Raw genomic sequence first — 24207 nt, forward strand, 5'->3', positions numbered from 1 at the left:
AACCAACCGACCGGGGTTTGGTTTTACTGGTAAACAAAGCTAGGTCTAACAGCGGTGTTTTAGTGTTAAATTCTGCCAGTTCAAATTCCATGAGGGTATTTTGCACTTTTTGTGTACATATAACAATAAATTGTAAACGTAGCTTTTGGTCGGCTTCCATCCACGGTGCGGGAAAAAGTTACATTTTTTAGTTCTATTTTACGTACAGATCTAGGTAACAGGGTATCTATGTATATGGAGCTTGGCGCACCCACAAAAGTTGTAGGACTTGTTGTTAAGAGTTTACTCAGTAGTTGGGACTTCACTCAGCACTCAGGGCGTGAGCTGGTGACCTATAGCAGTGGTGCCCTATTGCCGATGACCAATACGCTTAATCGATGCTAGGGCGGCGAACGTGCACTTTATGTTTCATAGAAAAATAGTAACTTGTACTCGGAATGTTAATTACAGCAGCCATTTGAAGAATTATGCGGAATATAATTACTTTTGTACGGGCAAAGCGTACATAGACGAGTAGGTAAGACAAAAAGGAGCACTTAATATTATTAGGTATATGTTTGACTACGATAATACTTACCTATAATTTGAACGTTGTTTCTTAGAAGATTTTTCACACAAAAGTCGCATAATTATAAACGTACGGACAATATCAACATAATATGGCTATGAATAAAACAAAGCAATTTCCGTCACAAAATATGACTTTTAATTGTAATTTAATAATACCGCAATATATTTCTACGTACATAATACACATTAGGGACAAACATTCTGGTGAATCGAATTAAACTCACAACCTTCGCCTGACAGCAAAAGGGCTTTATTTTTATTTTATGCCGGTTGTATTTAAAGCGACGCGCCCGACCCAAATAGAATCGGGCACGTGGAACTTAAGCATAAAAGTGTCAAAGACATAATAAATTGTAGGATGTGCACGAATCTCTCCAAGCCACATTAGGGGCCCCTTTATTAATCTCATTTAAGACCGATTGCCGCTCCAATCGACCGTGAGCGATTTTCGTAGGATTTGTGAATTTCGAACGAGATTCTCTCTGTAACCGGTTTTTCTGCAAATGTTAATGTCTACATTTAGGTGTGAATATCGTTTTCCGATATAGCACTAACCGAACCGAGCGCTCGTGACGCGCGGTTGGGTTACGTTGACCACAAAAGACATTTCTACTGCCACAAAAACACGCGGGCAAAAAATGTAACACACTTTTATTTCAGTTTATACAGTTAAAAAAAGATACAACAAAATGCATGCTGTCGTAATAACTAGAATAACCAAACCTTTATAATGTTTTTTTACTCTGCGTAGCCAAGCGTAGCGTTTCGTAGCACAAGGGTCTACGAATGGTCTCGCGTAGTACCTACATTTGTTACAGGATCTGTATATTTTATTAAATGTACCGCAAAATTAATATTTACACTTATACTAGAAAGTAAATGCATGCATATTTATTACCTATATATTTACATTCCTATATTTATCCTTTAAACTGCAAGATAAGCTTTATCTATACAATGTTGGACCTGAATCAATACCTTAGCTTACAATAAAGAATACACAATCAGTGGAAATAATCTCGGGATATTGCTTTTGAAATAGAGTCGGATCTCAGTTGCAATAATATGGGCGATTTGTTCGTCGGGCTGGGTGTAAGGTTTTCGGATAATCCAGTAGGGGTGGCACCTTCATTACTCGTCTAGACCCGTGTATACGTGGTGTCGGACGGTCCGGCCCCGGGTCGACAATAACGCTCTCCCGCCCTCCCAACCAAAACACGTACACGTTTGATTGCACTTTATTTCACCCGCCTTCATCTACCTTACATTCCATTACGTTCTGTTACGGAGTGGGTCGGAAAATGGTTTTTAAAAAAAAACTATTTAATTGGCTAAAATAAAAATGTATTGAAAAATAATTAGAATCACAAGAAAATAGAAAGAAAGTTGCCCGACGGAAGTCCAATCCAAAACTGAAGAAATATTATTATCGCTAATTAAAATAACATCGGTTTCCTATTGCATTGACGTCAATGCAATGGGAAACTCAGCAATTTAATTTTATATTGGTAACAGGGGTTATTTCGATATAACAACCCCCCCGTTAAGATCGATCATCACATCTCAAAGTGATGAGAGATGTCAGGATTGATGTATGCTAAATCATGTATGCTAAATCGCGTATGCTTAAGTGGATTTACGTCGGACATTACAATAAACAAAAGAAACATATTTAAAACACCAAAAATAACAACTAATTTCAAAAGACATCAATACAACTGTTAAGGATAGAAAAGTTACTCAAAAATAATAATTATTAACTACATTTATCATTATTTAGGATGCAAGGAAATCCAGATTACAGTTAACAATAAAAGTATTTAAACAATTAAACATTATTGATTAATAAGAGCAATTATTAAAATCTAGATAAATCAAGATGACAATATGAAAAGAAAGAAAATTATTACTTAATTACAAACCATGTGCATTCATTACAAATTAATTATCATGAGTCTTGCCAAACAGAATATTCCTTTTAATAGGGGTTGGCGTCACTCGTAAGTCCTCTATAGACTCTGACTCGTCCTTATTGACGGGTGCTATTGTATCACCATGAAATACAGTTTGAGAGGTTGGAACCGAGTTATTTTTTGTGTTATGACATTGGTTAAATATTTGAATGCAACATGGGGCATTAGTACGACAAAGTAACTTACGACTCTTATATAAAATGTAAAATAAGGTTAACATCGAGATGCATAAACTAAAAGACAAATAGTGAGTGCTATACATTTGAAAATGAGATGGATTTTCTATCTTATTGATCTCTTCTTCAAAAGAGTTCAAGTGAATACTGGCTTGCAGCAGAGAATCAAGATTATCTAAGTTATTTAACTTTGAGTAAGGTAATCGTTCTAGAGTTTTATTTAACTTAGATCGCTCACAACAATCATCTTGTAAGATGTTGAAATTTGATATTTTATTGGTTACATTTCCAATAACTGTTTCGCCAACAGCGGCGAATTGCAACGTCTTGTAAAAAGCCTTACAGTTTCTAGGCAAAGACAAGATACCAGTACCAAACAAAATAACGTCAGAACTTATGTCTTTATCATTACAAGTTACATGACCCTTGCCAGGTTCAGATTGTACAAAAATCCAACGATTTAAAGTTAACTTATGAAATAGATCAATTGAACCGTGAATGAGTTTTGTAACACAAATGTCAGGAAGTTTGCTAATCACATCACTTAAGAGAATCGTTTCACACGTAGGGTTAGCGATTGCTGAAAACACATTAGTTAACACACACACGTAACACTTATCACTTATTAACTTGCACTTGTCTATGTCTGCGATAAGTGAATAAAACATGCGATCAGCTGTGATTGCTACATATGAGCTAGTTGGCTCGATAAGAACGTAGGTATCTGGTTTCAACATATCGTAGGGAACAGGTAGGGGAATGATCCTATACAGGTCATACACCTGAGGTAATACGAGAGGGATCTTGACAACAATAATTACCTTATTTAAATGGAAAAAGCACACAAGTTGTGAAATGTCAATAAGATTGTGTATATTTTGTAGCGTTAAAGGAACGGGAAGTTCATAATGGCTAGGAAGATTATTCCTATGCTTATCTAACTCACTGTACAATTGGTGTGGACTGAGTACAGTGGGATGCAACACGTTGAGTTTTGCGAATAGAATGGCATTGTTAATATCTTCGATATCAAAAGACAAAGTCATTATAATAGACTCTAATGAATTTAATAAGGAACTTAATTCAGATTTAATTTCTAGCTTGTTGTTACTATTCACAACAGTTTCTAGTATTTTATGGATTGTTTCCATGTTCCTTAAAATGTGGTTTTCGTTTTCGTTGACCTTAGATATCGTGTTATTGAAATATGATATGGTCGACTTAATTACATGAATGTTATCTTTCATGAGATGAGCGAGACGTTTCTCATCAGTTTGTACTTCGTCTATGGCTTTCGAAAATCTCACCGCGTCTTCAGAATCCAAAGTGCCAAAAATAGTTTTAAGGAGAGAGCCACCGAAGTCCATGAGACCTCTTTTAAAACGCATATGGGGTTTTTCGTCGACCAATAAATAAGATACGGAAGAAAACTTACTAACGTTAAGAATATGACGATTTTTTAGAGCGGACAACGAATTGATACAGTCGGACTGTATCTTAGAAGAAGCTAACGAGTTGCAGAATACATTGAGCTTTTCAAATAAAAATTCGACCTTATCTAAATTAGGTTGTACATGACCTATATCAACATATGCTATAACATTCCAATCACTATTAGTAAACTTAATGTCTAGAAGCTTATCAAAGTAGACGCCAGGACTGCTGACGATAGAAGAAACGTATTCGCATGTGATCGGCGATGATCGGCGAAATAACAATGAAACGCTCATGTATTACGTTACTACTGTTGCGTCACTGGCCGGCTTGATTTCGTCGTAGTGGTGACGTACGTGTTTACGATTAATAAGCAGCGTAACAGAATGGTTGCCATTTAGTTTTATTATTTTGAAAGGGCCTTTCCACACAGGGGATAAGGCCTTATTTTGCTTGTGATGGCAACGGACATATACCATGTCTCCTGTTTTATAGGACAATGGTTTCGTACGAGAATCATAATAAGTTTTTGATTTCTCTTTTGAGGATTGAATATTTTGGAGAGCCTTCTGACGACTGTAGTATAGTCGGTGATTAAGGGCTCGGATGTAATCCGTATAGGTGTTTGTATCAAGAGTATCGATGCTTGAAGGTAAGTAGGGTTTGAACCCGAAAAGCAATTCCAGGGGTGAGTAACCTGTGGTACTATGTATATTTGAATTATATGCTATCATAGCACTAGGAACATAGAGGTCCCAGGTATGTTGGTTCTCACCGATATATGATCTAAGGTATTCCTTTAGAGTAGAATGACTTCGTTCAAGGCTACCACATGTCTGAGGGTGGTAAGGAGATGCGAACACATGTTTGATGCTGAACAACTTCTCAAGTTGTTTGAAGACATCAGAGCAGAAATTGGTGCCTTGATCGGATATTATTAATTTAGGAATCCCCATATGGGATATGAATAGAACTAAAGATTTCGCTGTTTCTTCAGCGGAACAAGATTGCATAGGATAAGCCTGAGAAAATTTAGTCAAGTCATCTTGTAAGGTAAGTAAGAACTTATATTTGTGTTCATGTGTTTCAGGAAGCGGACCGACTAAATCGAGATAAAGTTTTTCGTTAGGCCGAGATGCTGTAGATGTTATAATCATAGGGGCCTTATTCGTTTGTCTTAGAGGTTTATTTATTTGGCAAGAGCGGCAATTTTTCACATAATCCTCGATGTCTTGCCGCATGTTTTTCCAGAATTGGGTTTTGATTCTATCAAACATGCGCGATATACCCGGGTGGCCAGCTAGAGGTGAATCATGATTATCTCTAAGAATGCTTTTGACCTCGTCAGGGGTCGGATAACGTATAGAATTACGATAGATGTTTACTTTAATATTAGTGTTATGAAATAGAAATGATAAAATATTATAAAGTTTTGTGTAAGATAATTTTGTGTAAGGATCTGTAAAGTCTGATATAGCGAATTCTTTTTCTTCCATATACCAATACTTTATCATTTCTCTATAATCACGAAGGAGGTTAAATATGTCCTTGTAACTCATTTCATCATAGTGGTTAAGTTTTAGAAATAAATGTGTAAATAAATGATTATCATTAGATGTGGAATAGTAAGTGTTTAATTCGCGTTCTATGTCGCAAATTTTAGGTTCACTAGTGGAGGCGTCCATGATATCCTTGCAATATGGCACGGATTCATCTAAGTCAATGGACGTCGGATAAGCAATAAGCTTACACTTTGCTTTCATCAATGACTCGTTATGTTCCTGGATAACGGTGTCGAATGACACGTCAGGCTGTTTTATAATTTTAAGAAACTGCTCGTAAGTTTCTGATATAGATGGTGAATTACGTGCGTCTTCTTCGTTGTTAGAAGTCGATGGATTGCAGATAGCTGAATCGGAGCCTTCGTTATCCTGTAATACATTTATGGGGAAACGCGATAAAGCGTCGGCGTTTGCATTTAATTTACCCTTTTTATAAACGATTTCATAATCGTACTCTTCGAGTTTAAGACGCCATCTGACGAGTCTAGATCCTGGATCTTTGACATTGAAAAGCCACACTAGAGGCTTGTGGTCTGTAATTATCTTAAATTTACGGCCATACAAATAAGGGCGGAATGTTTTCACGCCAAACAAGATTGCTAGGAGCTCCTTTTCGATAGTCGAATAGTTGCCCTCGGCTTTATTTAGGGTGCGCGAAGCGTACGAGACGGGTTTGTCAGACCCGATTGCGCCCTGAGAGAGTACAGCACCTATCGCATAATTAGAGGCATCAGTTGTTAAAAGAAAGGGTTGTGTAAAATCAGGATACTGAAGCAGAGGCGCCGAAGTTAATTTATCCTTGAGGGTGGTGAACGCTTGTTCTTGGCTGTTCGACCATTGAAATGTGGCATCTTTTTTCAGTAGGGCAGTCAGTGGTTTAGTGATCTTGGAGAAGTTATTAATAAAACGACGATAGTAGCCGACTAGCCCTAGAAACGATTTTATATCCTTTGGATTCTTAGGAGTAGGGAATTGAGAAACGGCCTTGACCTTTTCGGGATTTGGACATACACCTTTATCGGTGATTATATGCCCAAGATAAGCGACTTCGCGTCGCAAAAACTCACACTTGTCAGGTTGGAGTTTTAAATTGAACTTTCGGATGCGGTCAAAGACTAACCTGATTTTGTCCATATGAGATGTCAAGTTACTACTATAGATTATGACGTCATCAAGATAAACATATGCATGGAGACCTTGGAGACCAGAAAGGACAGTGTTCATTAATTTCTGGAAGGTCGAAGGGGCGTTTTTAAGCCCAAAAGGCATCCGCAAGAATTCGTAATGCCCTGTACTGCTAGAATTAGTGTTTATTGAGAACCCCGTTTTTTGTGCATCTTGGGAGTTCATTCTGATCTGATGAAAGCCACTGGAGAGATCTAATGTGCTGAAATATTTTGAGTGGCCTAACTGATCTAATATATCAGTAATAAGCGGCAAAGGGTAACTCTCAGAGACAGTGACGTCATTCAGACGGCGATAGTCTATTACTATACGCCATTTCTTTTTACCTGAAGCGTCCATCTTCTTGGGAACTACCCAAACAGGGGCGCTCCAAGGTGACGTTGACGGACGTATAATATTTTGATCGAGCATCTTGCGGATTTGTGAGTCCACTTCTTCCTTGTGGCACTCAGGAAAACGGTACGACTTTACGTGAATAGGGGCTGAATCACCCGAATCTATAGAGTGCTCGATCGCGTTCGTAAATGATAGAGGTTCGCCCTCTAAATGGAAAATATCTGTGTACTCAGAACAACATTCTAGCAGTGCCTCCTTTTCTTCGGAGTTTAGATGAGAACAACGTATTAGATTCAATACCTTTTGAGGTCTGTCAGATTCTGAATAGGATAAAGCATTGACGGATTCGTTTATATCTGTGGCAGTATCATATTCAAGAGGCGTTAACTGGACTTTAAAGTCTCGAACTTGGATATCAGAGTTAGTAGTATTTAAAACGGTTACGTTAATCCTTTTATTAGGCTTTATAGTAACAAGACAATTTGCGATATAAATACCTTCGCTTATAGAATGATCTAATAATAGGCCCTCATTATTTTTATAATGTTCAGGTGAGTAATTAGATACTGCGCATTCGATGACCGCTTCGGAACGTGCGGGAATGACGTAAGTCGGTTGAATATAGTTTATGTCCAGGCTCTGTCCGCATATATGAACTGATTGTGAGGTATAGTCAATATTGGCTTTGAAATGATTTAAAAAGTCGCTGCCAATGATACCGTCATACTCTAGGTTAATGTTATCGTCAACTACATGGAACTTAAACTCGTGGCGATTATTATTCAATGTAAAATACATCTGACACGTGCCTAAAGTTTCTGAATAGGTGCTAACATTATTAAAACCTTTTATCTTAGCTATTTCACGAGATAGCTCAGGCGCTTTAGTTAAACTTGACAGTTTGACCAAACTAATACTCGCTCCCGTGTCGATAAGAAGGCGCAACGGATGAATGGAAAGAAGTACTCACATATACGTGAGGCAATGACACCTTTTTAGAGTATGAAGATACCTCGTAGACAGGAATTTCGGGATTGATTTTAATTTCCTCTTTAGGATAATGCGGCATAGCGGACTCATTATGAGAAGGAAATTTTGGACTCAACGATACAGGGGCTCTAATAGGAGCTTGTTGAGATGAAATGGTATTTTGACTCGACGAAACAGCGGTTCTCTGTGGAATGTGTCGAGATGAGACAGAGTTTTGACTCAGCGAAACAGGGACTCCTTTTGGAGCGTGCTGAGATGAATTTGGCTTTAGACTCAACGATTCAGAGGCTCTTGGAAGAGTGTGTTGAGATGAAACAGTGTAACGACTCAGCGAAACAGGGACTCTCTTTGGAGCGTGCTGAGATGAAATAGGATTTGGACTCGACGAAACAGGGACTCGCGGAGGAGCATGTCGAGATGAAATATTAGAACGACTCAGCGAAACAGGGACTCTCTTTGGAGCATGCTGAGATGAAATAGAATTTGGACTCGACGAAACAGGGACTCTCGGAGGAGCATGTCGAGATGAAATAGTAGAATGACTCAGCGAAACAGGGACTCTCTTTGGAGCATGCTGAGATGAAATATGTTTTTGACTCAACGATTCAGGGACTCTCGAGAGAGCGTGTTGAGATGAGATATCGTTTTTATTAGATTTATTTATAAAGGTACGAGTGCCTAAATTATCCGGATAACGACGGCACATTTTCGTAATCCGTGGTGTTAGTTTAAAGAGTTTTCAGGGTCGTCGCCGTTCTCACAAGGAACATAATAAGGTGTCGGTGACGGCGCCGATGATATCGGCGGCTCGAATGTAACATGATGCATCGCAGCTGGACGGTCGCGATTCTCGGAATTAAACGTATTACGCCGTTCGCTATTATATTTTCTTTTGCGGCATTGAGTAATATCGTGACCTCTGTTTTTGCAATATTTGCAGAAAAGTTGGGACCCCGAGTTATAAAATGATGTTGATGGTTGAGGCCCCGAAGGAGTAAATGGTGGACCTGTGCGCTTTTGTTTCTCTCGGCATTCAGCATCCGAGTGCCCGGGTTTACCACAGATCCTACATTTAGGCTTAATAGATGTTTTATACAGGAGGTTTTGTATCTTTTCCTCCTCGAGAGCCACGTTGATAGCATCATTAAGTGATTTTGGGTTTCTACATCTGACATTATTACTCAGTCGTGGATTTAATCCTAAACTAAAAGTAAATAATGCCAAATCTTCGGTCATAGCGATGCGACCGGATATGTCCTTCTTTAGGGATTCAGAATTATAAATTTCTGATTGAAGATCGGTGAGGCAGCTTTCTACACGCAGGGCAAATTGCGCAACAGTTTCGTTTGTTGTTTGCCTGCACGATTGTAAGTCTAGCAACAAATGATTATAATGCTTCCTCTCACCGAAATTTTGCTTAAGAAAACATTTCAACTGATTAAAATCCGAAAATATTTTATTAGAGCACGCAATCTGAGCTTTACCTTCAAGGCGTGATAGAATATATTTATTTAATAAAACTATTTGACTTGGTGATGCTAAATCTAAGGCATTTTGGCAGTTGGTGAGAAAGGCGGTAAGAGTTTCGCGCTCTCCCTTATAAGGGCTAATAAAATCACAGAGCACCTTGATGGGAAACTGTTCGCTCAACGACATTTTCTTAGAAGAGGAATTTTCGGCTGTTTCCGTAGACATTATGAACTTGAAAGGAAACTATAAAGGTAGACGAGTAGCACGTATAATTATGATAGAATAAGGTTTACGATATGTGATACCCTAGGTAATAAAAATACCTAATAAGAATTAAGAATATTGTAGCGATAACAGCAAAATAATATGTTCTACTCACAGACACAGGAACACGAAGAATTCGATACGCATTTTCTGGCACTGAATTAGCACGATTACTGGAACAGGAGGACTGCGGCGCGATAAGTCGCGGCCAGCAGCAGCAGGAACGTCAGGAACAGCGGGGTGGCGATGTACGGCACACGCGCGTGCACAACGCGTACACGTGGCAGCACCACGCGGCAGCTCCGCGTGGCAGGGCGGCAAGGGCGATCACCGGCTCCTTGCGGCGATATCAAGGTGACAGAGCTCGCGTATATTGAGCTCTGGGAGATGGAATTTGGAAATTCGGGACGATCGGCAGGCTTACGCAGGACACTCGTAAGGCTTACTGTCGCGACTCGTCTTTGGAGATGGCACTGAGTTTGTCGAGGTGTGATTTCACTTAGAGAAAATATAGACACCCCGGAGCTGGATTATCTCGTCGGCAACGTGAAGTTCACACACGATAACTTTTCAGTTTTCAGGACACACACGACCCGTTATGGAATACCAGTGGAACGATTACGGCGATATCAACACTGGTATCCCACTTCTGACACCACTGTTACGGAGTGGGTCGGAAAATGGTTTTTAAAAAAAAACTATTTAATTGGCTAAAATAAAAATGTATTGAAAAATAATTAGAATCACAAGAAAATAGAAAGAAAGTTGCCCGACGGAAGTCCAATCCAAAACTGAAGAAATATTATTATCGCTAATTAAAATAACATCGGTTTCCTATTGCATTGACGTCAATGCAATGGGAAACTCAGCAATTTAATTTTATATTGGTAACAGGGGTTATTTCGATATAACAGTTCCTTGATTTACTCTCTGTTATATTTTTGCAACCTTCGAGTAAGAAAATATTTCTGTTGAACATGTTACGCGATTATTGCTAGTGCCTTCTCTTTATGATATGCGACTGTACTGTTAATTCTTGTATGTACTACTGTGCTATATCATATTGTCAATGTACACTAAAATTAAACTGTCATTTAATCCTGCAAGTTCCTCAGTTTCAGTTTACGCTAACATTTTAATCCCGGTACAAAACAGTAAATTATGCGGCCGCTGTAACAGCGGGGCTAAATTGCTACACTGAAAGCACTAAATACTAATATATTAAGCAAATTGCTCATTAAAAACAACAATGGAGCACCTGCGTTTTGTGACTGTGTAGTACACAATACAATACTGTACGAACGTACAACACTGCTAATTAGTACCCACTGCTTTGTGAAGCGAGTTCCGTATCGTAATCACGGTACATAACAGTAAAGGTTAACACATATCAATAAACAATGTAAACGACGAATCTTAAATAATTTGCGGAAACAGAACTTTAAGCTACTGCTTGTTATCGTCTTTGTTTGTATATTGCACAGGGCTGCTTTACTGGGCCTCGTAGCAAATCCTGCAAAAGTTATATAATTCTCCATTACGGTGCTTACGATTAAAAACCCCCTATGTTATGTTATGTTACGTTCAATACAAAAAAAAATATTGACACCAATTAACCATTATTTGAAAGCTGCGGTAAATACAAGCACGCGAGTATTTTGTTGATTGCAGGCAACGACATTGATCAATAAAGTCATTAACTGGATTCACACGCAATGAGTATTTTATATGTAAACGTAACTTCAACTATGAAATTAGAACAGTTTCGAGAATAAAATTGGTAGAATAAATAACCAAGAACTTAGTATCATCTTCATCATCTTCCGAGCCTTTTTCCCAAACTACGTTGGGGTCGGCTTCCAGTCTAACCGGATGTAGCTGAGTACCAGTGCTTTACAAGGAGCGACTGCCCTATCTGACCCCCTCAACCCAGTTACCCCGGGCAACCCAATACCCCTTGGTTAGACTGGTGTCAGACTTACTGGCTTCTGACTACCCGTAACGACTGGCAAGGATGTTCAATGACAGCCGGGACCTACAGTTTAACGTGCCATCCGAAACACAGTCATTGGCGTCTAAGATATACTTAGAAAGTACATACAAACTTAGAAAAGTTGCATTGGTACTTGCCTGACCTGGAATCGAACCCACGCCCTCATACTCGAGAGGTTGGTTCTTTGCCCACTAGGCCACCACGACTTAGTAGATGTAACAGAAATAATAGAGCTTTGGCAGGGTGCTTAAAACATTATTCTTAATAATGCCATTAGACATATTTGTCTACCAAACAAAAAGAAAGGGATATTTCTTACAACCTTAGGTATTTCTTAAATTTTGACCTTTGGTTTCCACTTTAAAGACCGTAATTATTTCACGTATATTATACGAATATTATGTTAGTATAGTAGTTAGGAACGCATAGTTTTCATGTACTTAGTCTGAGGAAATTGCGAGATTTTCCCGCCGCCACGGGTCGTCAGAAAGTCATTATTCGACGTCAGAGTACCTACACTAGAAGCATCTTTTCTTACCAATATATTCAAATTCATGCTACTGTTGTAGATTCAGGTTTTTAACTGATTACCAATCATTTACAATTAATTTTGTAGAACATTGTAATAAATACTTATTTCTGTTGCCAACCCGCGATTACTTTGGTGTTTTGATTTTATATTGTCAGCAGAAAATGTTCATAATTTTGCTATCTTTCTAGTTAAAAATAAATAATAATGTTTCATTCCTTGTCATCAGGTCGAGCAATCGAGCGTGTGTGCGCGGGCGCAGACGGCGCGGGCATGGTGTCGGCGGCGCGCGCGCTGCTGGCGGCCGTCACCAGGGTGCTGCTCCTCGCAGACATGGTCGTCGTACGACAGTTGTTGCTGGCTAAGGATAAGGTTTTCTTTAACATTGCAAAAGCTCCAAAAATATCGTTGTTTACTTCGGTCTCCATTGGAAGCCACAAAAATGCTATAAAAATAATTAAAATCTGTAGCATGCAAAAACCATTTGGAAAACAATATAAAACTTACCTAAATACTACTATGTAAATCAATGAAATGAAAAAGATTAAATCACAGTACCATCCGCGTCATGTAGAACTTTTTAATCCGCTATCTAATTATACATAGATTTACATTACCTTTCTAATCCAAGGGTAAGCGATTAATGGACAAAGTTATATAGAACTGCCATCCACCCGAGCCGTAGATCAACGTTGTACGTACCTCAATTCCGAAGTCAGGCCTTGACCTATTTACTGAGAACGGTAATACCGAAAAGTACGAATATTTGTAAATACGACATCCCGCCAGTCTTAGCAGTGCACTGCACGAAATGTGTAGAATGCGGTTAAACTGTTTCACATCCCACGTGGCAAGTATCCATTACAGTATTACGAAAGTTTGTGAGAGAAGTTTCTCCTTGCGGTCCGTAGTTCGTCTGCAATGTTCCGAGTTCGTGCGTGACACAATTCCTGGTTTAGAGGTGTGGTGCGTGCATCGTTTTTATAGGAGTTTGTATATGCGACAGGTGGCACGTTCCCTGGACCGATTGGAGTCGGTGTCGAACTTCGCGGAGTTCGTTCGTGCATTCACGGAGTTTGGCGGAGGCATGGTGGAGCTAGCGAGGCTAACCGCGGAGAGGAGAGCAGACCTACGCGACGAGCGAAGACGAGCACAAGTAGCGGCAGCAAGAAACGTCCTCGAACGATCCACCCTCATGCTACTCACATCCTCCAAGGTTTTTTTTTAAATTGATTTAAACTTATCAACTGTATAACTATTTTATCATTATGTTCATCTTTCATCTTAATACAGATTCAGAAATATTCAGGACTCGTGCAAACTTTCAACTAGCCTGCAGACGAAAATTGCTGGCTGTTTCTATTACACTTTGTGTCTATATAAATGTTCGTATAAACCATGTAGTTGATGTTGTTCAATCAGTCTCTGCCAGTTTGTGGGTACATAGCGGATGGCCATCATTTGCCGAGCACTCACATGTATAACATTGTACAAGGCAATCCACTTGCCAAAAGTGCTCATTACAATATTGCCCGCTCCAGAGCATTATACATCCAGTTTGAACCGCTTTAAGTTATCGCTTCGCTACCGTGACAACATGAATTCCAGATCTAAAAATTATAAAGTTCCAATTATTGACTTAAAAGCCCTCAATACAATACCTTGATGTAGTGAAGGGCATGTTCTTAACACCACTGGACAGTAATAAATTTTCAATCGGAGTGTCCGGTGAGTCCCGTGGCTCGCGTAAATTAGCCCTGTCGCTTGGCCGCCGCCACTCCTATCAATTATGTAGGTTCCAAACCCAATTCGGGACCACACTGCGTTGTTTGTGACACAAAGGTTTATGGACGCTCATTTCTCATACGATTTTGTAGTCTAAACTGTATAAGACAATACCAATCACAATCTGCAATGTTTTGCTAAATTATGGCTTGACTCTTGACTTCGTCGGCAGTCACCGAGTCAGTCGAGAGGATGCGTCATTCATTATTTTGTAGAATGATGTTTTGACAAAAGCAGTGTTAGTCATAGCTGAGGCATAGTTAGTTACTTTTGAAAGAAAAGCAAACGAAGTTGCACTATTCACTTAGACAACACAGCAGTTTTACCGATTGCTTTTTATTTATTGAATACTTTTTGCAAATTTTACAACTGCTGACTTAACGCCTTAGGCATTTTCTACCAGTCTACCTCTGGGTGGTGCTTTTTTACCCTCAATTTAACCGTCTGTTTGCCAACATTAGGCTCGACTTGATTGAATAGGTACGATGCTACGTTGTCTTAAATTCTTTTACATTTCCCAAGAAGGAGCTAGGGGATAAAATGTACCAATTCCCATCGCAGGTATTTAAAGACAAACTTTTATTACTTAAGAGAGACTTAAGAAATAAAATATTTCAAGTACCTTGTCAACTTAAGTTTAGAAGGAGGCGTTTTGTAGAGACGATCTTACTTGGTCGAAGGTCACTCGCAAACTGATCATAAACTGCTAAGATGCGCTCCGTCCGATAATAATGTTTTATTAAAATAAACGTATGCTTATTAATTTAGTCTGCCTAACCTTATGGAAAGATGAAAAGTGTGGTACTTCACTGAACGCAGCGTAGTTATTACTGGCGGTATAGATGCAAGTTTTTGAGGATGTAGCTGGTACATATTGCTAGTGTCAAGTGTGTCATGAGTAGGGTGAGTGAACAATCGCAGTCAGCTGTGTGATGGCAAAGCTAGCAATTTGTCAGCGCTTCCGAGCGAGCGTCGAGCGTGCCGCACGCCGCCGATGCCTCCCCCACCCATTCACATGACATATTTTACAAGACTTCATTTTTTCCATCGCTCTATATTAGACGTGTCACATTGATAAAGATCTGATTCCAACTATTTTCCTGTGCTGCGTCCGCAACAGTTGAAATTTTGACTCATTGCAGTGCAGTATTTCGCTATAATAATAGTTGTAGAACAATTTAATCGTTCGCAACTACACAAGTTTGCACCACCTATGTCGCAGTTTCCTACGCCTTCCGCAAACTATGACTATGAGGCACAAGTATGTACGAACTTAGCGCAGTCATCGTGCAGGTACTCCGTAAAGTAATTTATATTGAGTGTGAACTATTCTAAGGGGTTCCTCTTATTCACTTGTTTGTACCTACGTTGCATATTTTCCTACTATGTTCATGAACTGTTGACTTCATATTTGGATCAATAATATTGTTCGCGGAAAGCCAACCGCAAAAATGTAGGCCGCCACAAAGCGGCTGACAACTCGCCATTACTGCTATTAGCCACTAAACGTTTGTGTGAACGGCATACAAATGCAGCTTCGATAGAGATTGTGAAAACCGCACTGGGCAAGAGCAGCGCGTGGGCAGTTTAATTACGTGATGCTTTTAAGTTGAACAGTGCTTAAACTGAATGAAATGGCAACCGTTTTACCAAAGAAAATTTAGTTTCAGAAAATATATTTCATTGCTACACTTTTTGTACCTAAAATATTCAGCGTTACTGTGACCGTGTTAACAGTGCAAATTCAAAAAGTAGTGTCCGGCCTCATCTTTTCACAAGGTCTAAAAGCTGCTGCCCCTGGTTTACTATCTTTTTTATGACACACACGTAACTGATGGGGCTTCATTCATAGTAGAGTCGAGGCTTCTACCGCAGTCGCTTTGTCTTCAGACTAGCTAAATATTTGTTCTTGACAGGCATGCCTGGGGCTCCCGAGCTGCGCGTTGGTGCGAAAGAATCACAAGATTTTTTGAAGTAGTACTAGGTCTAAATAGGAGAACCCTTTAGAGTTCCCACATATTTAAGTTAATAACACTTATAGTATCATGAAATTTTAATTTGTAAAAAGTAATTTGAGAAGTTTTTAATGTTACGATTTTTTTCTGAATTTCTACAAAGAAAATAAAATTACTAGTTAAACCACTTCGATGGTTGGAAAATCATATTAATTCGTATAAAAATCATACAGGTACAGGTAATGATATCAGTTAGGGTCAACAAACAAAATTTCCATGAAATCTACGACTACTTTACGGCGTTTATGTCAAACAACAAACAAGCTTCGAGCTCAGCCAATGTGTTTTGTTGGCAGACATGCATGAGGCACCCGACGAGCGCGTCGGCCCGGGAGAACCGTGACACGGTGTTCTGTCAGATGCGACGCGCCATGGACCTCATCCACTACGTCGTGAGGGACGGCCTGCCCGGACACGAGGAGCAATCCCATGAGGTTTGATGTCATACTCCTACTCTTAGACAGCGTTGAAATATGCATTTTACTTTGCTTCAAATTCTTAATCTTTTTTGTCTGATACCTAACTACTATAATGTTATTTACAGTTATATAATTTTTGTAAGCGTTCAAAATACCTCATTTAAAAATTAGTTAAGGTAACCCATATGAGACTGAAAGTGTTGACAATAAATTCGGCCCATTCTTTAAAAATCCTATAGAAACACCATAAAACGTCGAAAAAGCTTCGTGAAAATAGTACGTATAGGTAAGGACATAAATTGCGTGGCACAGTCAGGCGCTGGGCTAACAACAATGGATGCAGTAAATAATGTTCACAATACGCGACAACAAACGCCGTATAGGCGCCGTCATGTATTCCTGCGGGAACGGTCCGATTCACCGATGTATGATCCGACTTGAATTCATTTGTTTTACGATTACATCAACACATTATCGCTTTATCAAAATATCCTAACGTTGATTGAAACCATTCGTGATTCGTCTGATAACGGCTTTCAGACGAACATGTGACTTAGAAAAGATGTATAAATAGTATGAAAACAGTTCAAAATTTTATCAAAACAAAGCACGTTCCATGGATAGTTTGAAGTCCTATTCTTTATTATAAATATGAATTCATCATACTATTACTTCTGGCCATTAAGAGCCGGATAGGTACCACAACGGTAGGTGCCACGCAATGTTAACATTTGTCCATGTCCACATAACCTTCTTGTATAAAGTGGTACCCAGAATTAGGTACCAGCCTACCTACAAATTCGGTTGAAAGGAAATAGCTTATATTCCGTCCCATATCCCAGAGCTATTCCCTATCCGACCGATCCAAGTAAGTAGCCCATATCCCTTTACAAGACATAAACTTCCTTTATGCAAACACCCAACATCATATAAGGACAGCAAATGGACGAACATACCTATTGATTCCTTGCCTTCTGACATTTTATTACTTAGATTGCACTTTAATATAATAATTTAAAAGTCTTAACTGACTTAAGAGTTTGCAATAGAAACGGGTATCTACGGGGTTAAATTGTCATTGTGGATGCAAAACTCCGCTTAAGAAAATAAGACGTTGAAGCCAACTTAATTGGGAATCAAGTTTAGCTTCATTTGAAAACTTTTTTCTTTGTAAGGGATCTATTCTAGAAATACTTTCAACTATAGGATCAAAATGTAAATGGGAAAATAAAACGATGCTGCATTTGAAAGGTTTTCACAGAGAATTGACAGATTTTCACAGATTGCCGCTTTTTGTGAACATGGAAAACGAACAAAAGCTTCAGTAAAAATTCTGAATATCTGAATTTCATGCCAGCAATGCAACGGCAAAAATTGCGAACAGTTCGAGCTGCATTTTTTATTTATGATAGGAGTATAACGCTTGAAGCGATGTAAGCCAAGAAACCATTAGGTAAGGCGCCACAAGTGCAAACATTTGCCGACTAGTACATGTCATCGTCTAAACAAGTTTAGCGGAGAGACGCGCGCCATTAAGCACGTTCCGGAGTGTAGTCAACACACGTTATAGGAAACTGTTGTTTCTCTCACACATTATATTATATGGATATATTGTATAATATGTTCATAAGATCACATACATTTTACTGAAATATGGACATAGGTTCGACATTAATAGGTAATGTGAACACTGAACATGCTACTTATCATATTGGTAGATCTGATAGAAAGCACCTTCGTTTGTGTAAAGTCAAGATTTAAAAAAGTGTACAAGCATTGTACATTTTTTTTTTTTATATTCATGTTAAGATGAAAGTGGAAGTTTAAAAAGATAAACTAAACAAACGAAAAAAAGTTCAAAACTACCCGTGAGACTACAAGTGATGTCTACAATAGTGATTAATATTACTAAAAAAATATATATTGTTCGACTTTGATGAGTCGAGATGGCTCTCCTTAGTAATGGTGGTTCTATAATACAAGTACACCACTAGCTCGTTTGCATAGTACCTAGTCGTACGTATACTACATGAGACACTAGAGAGGCTTCCGCAAGTCCGCAACTCCGGGACTACGGAACAGATATGTACAAACTACCGTGGACTGTCCATAAACTTTGCCCAGCTGATTACGAATATAAATCCCTATTATTTGTATCATGTAATAATACTCCTATACACAGATTGGAGATTATAACAATTTTATTTAGAATTCAAAACTGCATCAGCGTGCAAACAAGAAAATGGCGTTTCAATTTTTAATTTTCACTGAAAATTTTTGCCCATTTTATACATATTGTATACATGTACGGTCCTAATAACACTTCAAACGATGCTGCATCTTAATTTGATAAAACACAAATATATTTTAAAAATCTATTTTACATTGGCTTACTGTACCTACATTAAAAATTTTATGAAAGTATTCTAAACCATTTCTTCAACTGTAACGAAAAAAGAAATACCAAAATTTTGCAGTTTTCGAAACTGAATCTCTTTTTTAATCTTATTAATGTAATACACATATGTATATGTATAAATATTGCAAGTATTTTGTAACACTTTAGCGAGAGACCCTACAATAAGCGAATAGAAAGCTAATTGAAAAACGACAATATCGATGGGCTATCAAGCTTGCTGGGCTACATCTACAGATAGACATCGACGTGCTATCGCGATGGGCAGTCTCCTCTAGATGTCCGCTTAGGTATATACCTAACAGTATTTAACGTATTGATATATTATATTCAAGTCCAATAGTACATATTTAAGACTCTGTTTTTTATCACTTAGGGGACAGTCTATCAATACTACACGCACTTATATTTTACAAGCTTTTATTTTTACTGTTTAACTTATGTTTTGTAACAACAATATTAAAATAAATGTAGTTACCCCTACCTCTTTTGACAATACTTAGGTACTTATTCCGAATATCTTTTTGATTCTTCAAAATCCTCAAATGTGGGCACCTGCCTACAATGTAACATAAAATCTACTTTCAGCATAAGACAGCCACAGCTGAGCAAAGCATGGAAATATCGCCACTTTTTTCTAGAGATCGAGATTTATTTTTGTCTCTGATTCTATATCTGTAACCTACCCTGTGACACTTTCTGATGCGTATTCTTCGAACATAAACATTCTTTTATTTCTTTTCTTGTAGATGAAACCTTTCTCGGATAGTCATGAACAGGTATAAATTTAATGAAAGCAGGTAGTCGAGTGCATTATCATTTTTATGTAAGAATTTAATTGTTATTGTATATAATAAGCACTAGATTATTCTCTTGCTCTTGTATGCTTTATTTTTAATCATATTTTATAAATTATATGTATTTTTAGTACCAAACTATGTTATCTGTCTATGCAATTTGCTTCCTCATACTTTGTTACCTAATACTCTATACCCAGTTATTTTATTATTTTTTGTTCTTATTTACTTACAATAGATATTATTCCAGATTTTGTATGATTAATGTCCTGATGTCCTCGATTGTCGTTTGGTACCAAAACGCTCGTTCTTGTTTGTATTTCAGGATTCATGTTCTTATTAAATTCGGACTTGAGGAAGCATTCAGATCTGTAAATTATTATTATGTAATGCACCTATATTTATATAAATGTAGTTACTTATAGATTGTAAAGACTAAAACTTGAACTCGTCACCAAATTCTGCTAACAATCACGCTCCCAACAGCTTAGCTATAGAGGCCTGGCTAAGCTTCCCGCTACTTAACTAACATTGTAGGTACGTATACTAACTTTCTGCGATTAGGTTTAAAACTCGGTACGTAAGTACAGACACTCTGCAGTGGTAAGTAATTATGTAACGCCTGCATAAAACGTACTTATTTCACTATGATAGAAGTTATAAGATTTAGAAGCCCAATTAATGTTATAGATGTTTACTTTTGCTTTTTAGATGACATAGCACTATTTTATTTAACCTTATTATCAACATTCATATCTCAAATACTGTACTCACCTTTTTCAAAGCTAACAATTTTCACAAATTTTGTGTACCTTAGGTATTTAGTCGTCCCGTGTTAGATAAGCGTAGGTAAGGTAGGAATCAGCTATTTTCAAGTATTTTGGATTTTTCGATATGTTTAGTTTAAAAGTAAAATAAAGTGAACATACAGGCCGCGCAATGGGAGGCGGGCACGGCGCTGGGCGCGCTGCGCGGGCTCACGGGGCAGGTGCGCACGGCGCGCGCGCGCGGCGGCGCCGACATCACGCGCCGGCGCTCGCTCGCCTCCACGCTGCGAGCACTCGTCGAGCGCACGCACGACTTCACCGACTCCGCCTACACCTCTCACGAACATCGACAGAGAATACTCGCGCTCGCCGAGAGAATAGCCTACGAATTAGAAAGATTAGTTGCCGTCGCCGTATCGTTGGTAAGCTACCACTGTCATCTGTAATGATCACGTCGTATAAAGAGTTTATTAAGTTTTCGTGATTCAGGAAGAGCAAGGTGCCAATGGTACTGCGACGGCGCTGGAGAGCGCGTGCACGGGTGCGACGAGCGCCGCGTCGGAACTTGAACGCGCGCTGGTCGCTGCGGCGCGCGATCAAGCGCGAGATCTCGCCCCCCTCGCTGACGAAGCGAAGAGACTCGCCTCCGACCTTGCATACATAGGTAAACAACCAGGTATAGAGTATTGTCCTAACAATATACATTTTAGAGATTTGCATGTCCAGCTTTTCTAGAATCGACTAATCGTTATGGCTTAATTCTAAATTGAGTTTTTAATCTAAACAATTCATCGAGTGTAAAATAAAGCAACTAAATGTTTTCATCTTCAGCTAGTTCCTGTGGTGAGAGAGAATCAGAGAGACTGCACAATATAGCCAGCCGGCTCCATGAACAATTAGATCACATAATAGAGGTAAAAGCAAAAATATTTGCTTGGGTTAGTAATATAATCGTGTGAAAAGGTAACACGAAGTAACTGATAAGGTAATCTCGAAGTAATACGGTAATGTTTGTATGAACAGGTTTGCAAATTACTGAGGCACATAGCTTTGTCGGAGACTCTGCAAGTGAGTGCAAAGTTTGCCGAAATAAACCTTAGGATATACGGTCCGCAAGTGGTGACGGCTGCGCGCACGCTGGCGGCGCACCCGGGCAGCGCGGCGGCGCGCGAGAACCTCGACGTGTTCGTGGACATGTGGGCGTGGCTGCTGGGCGACGCCGCCCGCCTGGCGCGCGACCTGCTCGACCTCACCGACGACCGCCCCGACAAGCAGCAGTACAGCAGTCTGCCCAGGCCAGGGGTATTATCACGTCTCATTCATCTAAATCCTGATCACTATAAACCTCATATATTTGAAGTTCCAAATTAATCCCTTTGATCTTTGAAGCTTCTTTCACCCGTTCGCAGTTACAGATTTTGGTAATACAATCTGAGTCAAACATCACTTAGGTACTTCTTTTATTTCTTCGTAGAAATATGAAAACACCATTTTGTTTACAATCGTGTCCATAATTTTATAATGCAAATTAATCCATAGAAACACGGGACAACCAGCAAGCCTCTGAAAGCAGTTAGGCTGGATTCTGACGAGCAAGCGAAAATCGCAAAATCTGGTCTGGAAATGAAGATGATGTCTTCTGAAATGGATGCCGAGACTGAAAAATGGCAGGGCGCAGCTGCCGATGAAAATAACGATATTGTGAAGAGGTACATAACATATTAATAATTGCTTTTTAATGTACTAAGTACTTAATTAAAGAGATGTTGTGTAATGCCAGACTCGTCTTTTATAAATTACAGGGCAAAAAATATGTCTTCCATGGCCTTCGCTATGTACCAATTCACAAAAGGTGAAGGCCGTCTAAACACTACTCAAGACCTCTTCACACAAGCGGAGTATTTCGCTGAGGAAGCCAATAGACTTTATAAAATTGTCCGACAGTTTTCTTATCAGGTAAACGTATTACGCATGAAGACTTATTATAGTTCACTGCTATATGTATGTATCTGTCATATAAAATATATTTTAAGGTACCCGCGGGAGCAACAAAAAAAGAACTTCTTGAGCATCTTGATAAGGTCCCAACGTATGTGCAACAGCTACAATTCACGGTGAAAGAGCCGACGGTCGGGCGCGCAGCCACCTTCAGCAAAGTAGACAACGTTATACAGGAGACCAAACATCTTATGAACGTTATTAGTAAAGTCGTTACTACATGTTTCGATTGCGCGAACAAGGTGACCGCTCATTCCATACACTTATTTGACTATACAATTATATTTTCCGATTTCTTTTTCGAGCAACACATCGCACATTTTGACAGTTTAGTAACTTTTCTAGGAATTGTAAAGATTTTAGTGCATTGGAACATAATGTTCCTTAGGTACCTTTGCCGTGGGAGGCCCGTGTGGGAGTGGTTAAAAGGCACCAGAGTGTTGCACCTGTTAAGTACTTTAAAGATTATATTTAATTCGTGATTGTTAGAGTTTCGGGAAAACGGTGAAACAGTGTGATTAAAGTAAAGAGATTTATTCTTGATATAATTAAATATAAAGAAAAAATAATATAATCGACTGATATTTTAAAACTTGTTAAGAAGACATCAAGAATCAATCTCATTAGTTATTTAGAACATAGTTTTACTTAGTAATAGAGCAGTTCAAATTGTGACGACTCCCACTATTTTTTACGGTTTATTAATTTTAATTATATTTATTTAGTTATATCTGTTTTTCCTTCTCCATGCACCGGGTGGTTCCGTCCCCTCCAGGGTCTTATTCCTCTGGACAAAGCGATAAACAAAACGTCAGCACAGACGAGGGACGACTCGGTCTGTCTCTACCTTGCACCCGCTAACACATCATATTCACCGTTCTATATGTGTACTTTTGTATACGTAGTTTCCCGAGCATGTCCATAATGCAATTCCTTTACGAATACGTATGCTAATCAACATCTTTCTTGTACATACAAAATAATCTGCCAACCAGGACATGTATTATACGAGGACAGCTAAATACACATCGTAGGATATTATCACCGATGTCTATTATGAACTGTCTCGACTATACCTCGTGTATTCCGACTTCTGTTCCTATTATCTTGTTATTATTTTTGCTTTTTCCATACCTCATTTATATTGTTTGTGTTATTTTGTTACATTTATTTTCAGTATTCCCTATGTATGCCTGAGAGAGTTCCTATGCATTGGAAGCCAAATTTACAAAAAGCATCCACGTATAAGAGTGAAAATAGTGTACTGAATGGTTGAAGTAGGTATTTGTGGATACAGATTTTGTGGTTTGTTTTACAGTTCAGTTTGTATCTAACGCAATTCATTAACAAACTGACAACTTACTAATATCGTGGATTTAGTGTAGCATTGTTTGGTGTAACCCATAGCTAATATCAATGTTGTTGGTGTGATGTTGCGATTGATAACTTTAGTTTAGTATCGGTGTGGTATTTAAAATATTTTAATTAAATGTTTATTCATGGAATATAAACTTAAATGAATAAGTTT

The 24207-nt window shown here is 38.7% G+C and overlaps 2 protein-coding genes across 11 annotated transcripts in view; one reads left to right on the forward strand and one right to left on the reverse strand.

Annotated features, from left to right (window-relative positions):
- LOC110374065 (alpha-catulin) overlaps positions 1-24207 on the forward strand; it is a 73647-nt gene that overhangs the window by 44443 nt on the left and 4997 nt on the right. For 2 of the 10 annotated variants that reach the window (XM_021331627.3, XM_064043566.1), the window contains exons 3-13: positions 12712-12854; positions 13489-13698; positions 16579-16716; positions 19867-19896; positions 20846-21103; positions 21171-21357; positions 21513-21595; positions 21705-21983; positions 22221-22390; positions 22484-22637; positions 22715-22921. In XM_021331627.3, coding sequence (XP_021187302.1) covers positions 12712-12854; positions 13489-13698; positions 16579-16716; positions 19867-19896; positions 20846-21103; positions 21171-21357; positions 21513-21595; positions 21705-21983; positions 22221-22390; positions 22484-22637; positions 22715-22921 — 1859 coding nt within the window. Of the gene's footprint in view, positions 1-12711; positions 12855-13488; positions 13699-16578; positions 16717-19866; positions 19897-20845; positions 21104-21170; positions 21358-21512; positions 21596-21704; positions 21984-22220; positions 22391-22483; positions 22638-22714; positions 22922-23067; positions 23837-23856; positions 23957-24207 lie in introns of those variants that run through there. The other 8 variants (XM_064043564.1, XM_064043567.1, XM_021331629.3 and 5 more) reach the window with 7 other exon arrangements.
- Positions 1847-4258, reverse strand: LOC126053843 (uncharacterized). The gene has a single exon (XM_064043569.1). It carries the CDS (start codon positions 4105-4107, stop codon positions 2512-2514), a length of 1596 nt encoding a protein of 531 aa, XP_063899639.1. The 5' UTR covers positions 4108-4258; the 3' UTR covers positions 1847-2511.

The sequence above is a fragment of the Helicoverpa armigera genome, chromosome 3 (assembly GCF_030705265.1).
Source record: "Helicoverpa armigera isolate CAAS_96S chromosome 3, ASM3070526v1, whole genome shotgun sequence".
NCBI classification, from domain to species: Eukaryota; Metazoa; Arthropoda; class Insecta; order Lepidoptera; family Noctuidae; genus Helicoverpa; species Helicoverpa armigera.

Coding starts and splice junctions, on each gene's coding strand:
- LOC126053843 (XM_064043569.1), bottom strand. CDS start 4,107: ATGCGTTTTAAAAGAGGTCTCATGGACTTCGGTGGCTCTCTCCTTAAA.